The sequence below is a fragment of the Hylaeus volcanicus genome, chromosome 1, assembly GCF_026283585.1.
Source record: "Hylaeus volcanicus isolate JK05 chromosome 1, UHH_iyHylVolc1.0_haploid, whole genome shotgun sequence".
NCBI classification, from domain to species: Eukaryota; Metazoa; Arthropoda; class Insecta; order Hymenoptera; family Colletidae; genus Hylaeus; species Hylaeus volcanicus.
In genome coordinates this window covers 14,549,097-14,556,683 of record NC_071976.1, presented here as the reverse complement: position 1 = coordinate 14,556,683, position 7,587 = coordinate 14,549,097, and the positions used below count along the sequence as shown (strand labels likewise).

General features: G+C 39.3%; 1 protein-coding gene across 2 annotated transcripts in view; it reads right to left on the bottom strand.

Moving 5' to 3' along the window:
• LOC128881169 (uncharacterized) overlaps nucleotides 1-6,252 on the bottom strand; it is a 90,074-nt gene extending 83,822 nt beyond the window's left edge. For both annotated transcript variants that reach the window (XR_008458007.1, XM_054131954.1), the window contains exon 1: nucleotides 4,230-6,252. Coding sequence is in view for 1 of the 2 variants with exons in the window: in XM_054131954.1 (XP_053987929.1) it covers nucleotides 4,230-6,116 (1,887 nt within the window). In the remaining variant the exon portion in view is untranslated. The remainder of the gene's footprint in view (nucleotides 1-4,229) is intronic.
• Nucleotides 6,253-7,587: the final 1,335 nt, after the last annotated feature.

Below are 7,587 nucleotides of genomic sequence, written 5' to 3'. Positions count from 1 at the left end.
TAAAACGCAAAATAATGAAAGTGTATTCATATTGTCAGAGTTTTAAATTGACAAATTATCTGAAAGTCTGTGAGAGAGAAAGTATGGGTATTGATGATTTAAGAATGCCTTGGCTGACCACGCCAAGTATTTGCCTTCCAGGCCGCGGAAATCTAGACAAATCATCTGGCAGCTTATTTCGATTTCACATCTTTTTCTATTTTCTTGTAGTTTTTTATGGGGATCATCTATTTTTCAATGATAACTCCTTGAGTCCTCCACTTTTTCATGTACTTGGCGTAATTTTTTTACTTTTTTGAAGTCTTTTATAAACAGTCAAGTAAGTTTATCGGAGGTAAAGCTTACCACAGAAAAGCATGCCATTTTTCAACGAATAGAAGTGGAGACACGAGAAGAGGCTAGAAACCAAAGTTATCAGAAAAACGACGGCGAATACCGAAAAAGCACCACTATTAGTGGCCTAACTTTTAGTGGCCATATAATTAACCAGCGTTTAGAACAACTGTTTGGAAACTAAAATTTTGTTTTTGATATGATTAAGACAAGTGAGTTTACTAAAGGTAGGAGGAACCGCAGAGAAGCGTGCCTTATTAATCAAGTTATTCATGTTTCAACGAAGAGAACGTGGAGACGTGAGAAGAGGCTGGAAACCGAAGCGATCAGAAAAGGAACAAGATAAAAATCGGAAAAAGGACTATGATCTTCAGATCAATTATTTAAAAGCTACAATTTTATTTTTGATATGATTGAGACAAGTGAGTTTATTGGAGGTAAGAGCAACTACAGAGAAGCGACCTTTATTAAGTTATTCTCGTTTCAACCACTCGAAGTGTAGCCCACCTCGGAACAATATTATTATAACAAGGGTTAAAAATAGAAAATTAGAATAATATAAAAAACATAGAAGTTAAAATATATATAAAGTATGGATATAAAAAGAAAGAAGAAATATGATGTCTTCTTTAAAAAATAAGTTTATCTTATGAAGACAGTTTTGTAGCAAAAGTATATGTCAAAATACTTTATGTTTAAAAGAGTAATGAGAAATGTTCGGAAAGACATTCGATTAATAGACGTTGATTAATAGATTTTGTATTCGGCAACAATTTTAAATATTATTTAATAAATGATTTAATACAAATCTACAAATTTTGACTGTGATTGGACGGAAAATCAGGTTACAACCGAAGAACGGCTTTAAGAGATTGGCAAATATATAATCTTTGTTAATGGTTAAACATTGCTTAACGCGACAAAAAAAAGTTAGAACAGCTATTACAAATAACATCGTTTAGCAATATTGCCCCTTAAAAAAAATAGGAAAATGCATTACACGACACAAATATAAATGACCAAGAAAAATATAAAAATTCTGTTACATTTACTCAAAACTTTGAAAGCAGTTTTTTCGGAAACATGTTTGCAAAAGCTAATGAACGAATACTTTTTGGTACAACTATAAAATGGATATACCTTGCATAACATAACTAAGGGAAACACGATATCTTTAAATTAAGTTATTTTTTAAAGTATTGAACCACAATTTTCATATAAAAAAATCGATATCGACCACTTTTGACATGCTATACTATAGTCAATACTGATAATGATTGGTAATTTTTTTGGTGTTTTTTTTATTCGTTTACTGGGAGTATTGTCCAATTTGGTATAAAAGAATTCATGAAGCTTGATAAAATATGTACAGACGACGGTGTAATGTCTCAAAGTAATATTATATTTGAAATACTGTTCATGTTATAATAGTACACATTTTGTATAAAAAATTAGGATACCTTCTTACGAGAATGTGAAGTTATCAAAACGGCAGAAGGAGAGGCTGAATCGAGAATTAGACAACATATGTTAGGAGAATTAACTTCTTCACTATTTTACCACGTAATTGCATTTTATTTTATCCTTAAAAAAAACAACTAATTCTCAGTTATCCATATATTATCAAATTAAATAATGTTCGACTGTAGTAATAAGTGACTAAACCTGCACAACTCATTTCCACGATAAACTGTAAAAGTTACAGTTTTACTGTTTATTACGGAATAAACAGTTGAATCCTTTGAAAACGTGCAGTATACTATAGGGCTAAGTAGCAAGATAGCAATTCAGCGAACCGTGTTCCTTTTCTTGACTTCCTTTACTACATATGTCATGTGTCCATCTATTTAAAATAGTATCTTTTCATTGTGATCACTAAAGTTGTTGAATAAAAAGAATGAAATAAATAATAGAAGTCTCCTGGAAGAAAGTAGAACAAAAAGTACAGATATTTCAGATGTTCCACGTGAAAATTAACTTGAATCATCTGCACAATGGTAACAAGTAAAGTAAATTTTTAAGTATTATTAAGAAAGCAACGACCGTGTATTTTTATTAATAGCAACAGTGTATTTTCGTAGTGGATCTTAATGGCAGCATCATTAATTCATTTTCTTTCTTATAACGAGGTGGACAGTCTTAGCTATGCGGCGACAGGTGGTTTAAGCAAATTATTCGTAGACGTATTTTGGCAAGACAAAACTCTATGTATAGCGCGTGAGATACGTTCTTGTTTCGTTTACAATATGCAAATAAAATACACTGAGAAGAAATGTGGAAGAAATTATACGGGCCTATGTTACATGTCCTCAAATCTTCCAATTAAACATGAAATTTGACTTTAATATTAAAATACAAGATTTCTACCTAACAATAGGATATCATTAATATGGTTCTATCCTAATTTTGAATTGTGCTACAGTGAAAATCTCCATTAGCCACGCTCGTAAAACCAATTTCTTCTACTAGTACTAAGTGTTCATCATACAAACAAATATAGAATTACATAAAATAAATTAGCAAGACACTATGTTGGAATAAACAACGTTAAATAGTTTAACCTAATACTCCACCTTTGTTACCTTTTCTCACGTCAAATGTTAAAGAAGAGACAATGAATATTTGAACAAATTCGTACGTATATCGATAGTGATATTTGTCTGAAAAATGTTAGAATATAAGAAAATTAGAATTTCAAAAATTATTCCTTCGATTGACTTCAAATTTCTCAAATTTCTTAAAAAAAAGAATAATTAATAATAAAAATAATTTTATTAATAATTAAATACATTTATACTATTTTTTTACACGGTACTGACATTTTAAATTCAATTAGCAACTGTAATTATTTGGTTATGAATTTGATAATATCCAATTACGGTATTATTGAGGTTAGTAATAAGTACAAAAGTTCATTACTTATGATAAAAAAAATCAATAATTAATTAAATTTACCAGTACCACGGTACTGACAAGTCAATTTATGACATACCTATTTGAAAACTGAGTTTTTAAAATGACACAAACTTGTTGCACAATTTCAACAGTGTTATGTTTTTAAACATTACATTTTTAATGTACTTTCAATAAGGTTAACTAGTTGTTTTATTAATCTCGAGGTAGATGGCGCACGAGTCGTACAAATTCAAATTCAAAAATCCGCTTAAATCTAAGGACAAATGTTATTAAGCCAGAATTCAATATTGAATTAATATATTCAAGAAAAATTTGTCACTTTTTTCAAGTTTGATTATATACATCAAGTTTTATGGGTTAATTGGTTTTAATCGTTTATTGCGACAAAGAAAATAATGAATTTATAGATAAATTCTAGAAATGGACATAACACGGTACTGACATTTAAGTGATATATTGTAAGTTTTCTCTGGACTGCAACTTGCAGTCTGCAATACGTTCATGAGGATCGTATTAATACAAAAATTTTATGAATAGAATGTTAATGTATAACCAGTGAGAGTAAATAGTACAGAACATTAATAATCACCGATCACCGATATACAATATAGGTTTCGCGTTAAAAATTCGCAGATATTCGGCTTTTTCGAGAAAAGTGATCGGAGTACGTACACGTATACACGCTAACCGAACAGTACTGCCTTCCTGTTATTACGAACAGTAAAAATCTTGCTACCCGTGATAATCAATTTTCATTGACACACTGATCGAAAAGTGCGAAAGTGCGGCGATAAAGAAAATAAATCTGAATAACACTCAACGATAAATGTTAGATCACGTAGTTTCCAATTATTAACTAAATTTTAGCTTCGTAGAAATGTTTACGAATAGCAGTCCGGACAACGCGTTAAAGTTACAAACCATCCCCACGAACAGAAAAAAAGAAAGCCAAAACAATGGTCAAGCGGCAAAGAACTAACCTGAGGCGTCCAGACAGAGGGTTGATTGGACGCCCTCGAAGTACTCTTGCTCCTGGACCTCCATATCTTCTTGGCCACCAATCGGCTGCCGTGATGCACCACGCTGCTCGAGGACTTGCTCTTCTGCATCGCTGTGCCACCTGCGGAATTTGTCGACGATGACGTAAGTGCAGGCGAACCGGGAGCCGAATGCGGTTTATCCTTGTGCGCGTTGGAACCGTGCAGGAGATGGGATAGGAAGGATTGATGATGGTGATGATGCTTAGGGGTAAGTGGATCCTCGGAGCCGAGACCAGCGTCGATGCTGCTTCTCGAGCTCGCGTTCCTGCTCGGAGGTGAGGTGGTTGTGTCGGCGTCGGACAGATTCTCAAACGGATTCTCCGCGGAAGACATTTCTCTATAATTAACAGCCCAATTGTCCTCCGTTTGACAGCCCTTATTGTTGCTGTCGTCGTCGCTCAGCTTCGTGGTCTCGCCTTTGGCCTTGATATTCCGAAGATTTCTGTCATAGTTCACCCGTTTAAACCTGTCAACCTTGTCCGCGTCCATGGACTTCTTTCTAGCCATTCGAAGGTACCTTTTGATGGTATCGCTCACAGAAGGTGAAACGTCATCGTTGTCCACGCTACTCCGCCTGCGACCACCAGACTTCTGCATAGACGTTTCCTTCAACGGCTCCTCCCTCTCTAGGAGGTTAGCATCGAGAACTTCCCGAGGAACAGGATCAGTTTGAACACCGTTATCTATCGGACCGCGATCGGTGCTGGGCTCTTGGACGGCTATCAGAAGTGGGGGTGAGAGAGGATCTCGATTATGGTCTCTTCTAGTCGATAGCCAATCCTCGGAATCCTTCGTCGGCACTCTGGTTCGCTGATGGGTCCACCAGCGACTAGATGGTGACGTGTAAGCGCCCGTGGCACGTGGACCTCTGAAGCCCCTGGTGCACCTCAGATCGAAGTACAATTTTTCTAAGAGTTTTCGATCGGTCAAAATGTCCGAGATTACGTGTTCCCGAGTACCTGACTTGCTGTAATAACGACTAATAGTTTCCATTAAGGACTTGTGCACGTAATCGCCCTGATACGTTTGCATAGATTTCGGAACATTTTGGATGTCCTTGTCCGAGGAAGATCGTCTAACCGACAGTTCCTCTAGTTTGGCTTGAGTCACCATCAAATCCAGGTGCTGCTGAAGCTTGTCTATCAAGCTCTGATAGTCGAAAAGTTCCCTTCCTTCGACCTGGCCAGGAATTTCCGATCTGCCAGCTGTTTTCGTCGTACCAGCGACGTCGCTCTGCATGTTCAGGTACTTCTGCAACATGTCTGCCAACGCCTTGGCATCCGCGTCCTCCTGCTGAAACTTCCTGCGTTCCACAGGACTCGACGGCATACTACCTCCTTCGGACGTCAGCAACCACTCCCTTTTGGCTTTCGCTAGGTCGAATTTCCCAGCGGTTGTGGTATGAAGGACGAAGCCTCGAGGTGAACTCCTGACATCGTCCGATTCGTCAGCCGAGCTGGCTTTCGTTCGACAACTACCGCCTTTGATGACTCTTCGACGCCTCTGGGATCGAAAGCCTAACGTTCCCGGATAGGAAGCCTTTCTCCACAACAGGAATTTTGGCTCCTTCTGACACACTTCCTGAAAATATTGCTCTATCTTCGGAATATCCTCGGGCCTGTTGTGCGTTCCATCCGGGATTAAGCGTCTGCCAGCGTCCGCCATGTACCGCCAGGTCTTTCTGGTGAGAAGCCATCGCTCCTTCGACGGCTTACTCGACCGTTTAGTCCTTCGATCCTTCGACGTTGGCGGTGTGCCGCGTACGGAGCCCGATGTCTCCGCACTGTCGCGACGCGAACGCCTTTTGCCTCCAGGACGCTCCGCCATCGTCGCGTCCTTTTCCTTCCTCGCCACGCGAACCACTTTCGCGAAATTGTTTTTACTCTTACGACACAGATATCACCGATCGACGACTCGCACGGTCGTCCACTTGGATACCACTATACCATTCCCGTTCAACCGCAACAAGGATTCACCCGCGACGATGTCACCGGTCGATTCGTTGAACACATTCAAACGTCGTTCATCGACACTAGGATTACGATCGACGATCAGCGAAACGAGCACGACACTGCACTTCCACACTGCTGGATCCGTCACAGCGAATGAGTCCTCGCTACGATAGCGAAATCACACTCGATGCTTCTAACCGATCGATGAATAACGCAGTTTCCAGAGGAAATTGGCTGGACTCGGGACTGAGAAATCGCTTGCCTCCTTATGAAACCGAAGTAATCCGTGTCGGGCTTGCAGGGGAGACAAGTTCAAGGATACCTCGAATTCGACGATGTCAAGGTCGACCGCGGAAGGACGAGAACTTATTTTTGGTACGAAGGAAGGACTCCGTAGTATCAAAACACGGTGGCCACTTGTTTCTCGAGTGGGAACCGGCGAACCTCTTCCCAGTGCAACACGTAACACCAGGCCAGAAACCGATCCGACTCTCAATTCCCCGTATCACGCTTATTTTTATTCCTCGCAAGCGAAATTTTACGTTCTTTTTACGCCGACTAACCACCAGGCCCGCGTTCGGAACTTGAACAACGAGCTCCAGATTAATTTAGAACTCGCAGATCCCACCGAGATTCAGCTAACCGCAGATCCTTCACGTGTACCTTCTTCCCTCGGTCCCTCTTTCTGAAAACGAGGATCGAGGCAACCGTTGGTGTTCTCTCGTCTGAAGGATAATTCCTCGATCCAAGTTCGATCCTTGTGAATAGATCATGCAGCTAGACGTTCTCCAAACAAGACTAGGTCGTCTACTCTTTAGATTGCAAACAATTCTTACTCTCTACGACGATCCTTAACATGCACCAAGCTTAAGAGCTGAAGGGATCGTTGGCGCAAAAGCACTTGCAAAGATTTTCCAAATTGTTCCTGTTTCTTAGAGATTCGAAAAGGCTTTGTTTTAATTTAATATTTCTGTACAGATTCCGTTTATTCAGCACCGACGATGAGCACTCTCCTTGGATTATAAACAATCTTGTCAGTCTTATTAACAATCCCCAGGTTACACCGATATTAAGGGATCACTGTATGATCGTTGCTTTCCTAAATGGTTCCTCGAAACTGTTCTATCCAAACTGACCCCTCGAATCATCAACATTCTTGACAATTTCTCTTTCAAACAATCCTCGCGTCGCACCGAGGTCGGCCGATGTTGAAATCCTTGCTTCAGAAGCGTCTACGAAACCTTGTCTCGTAGTTCCTGTTTTCCCAGAGGCTCGTTGAATCTCGACCCACATTTAACTCTCTAAACAGAGTTTGTCCACTCAGCACCGAAAACACGTTCTCCGAA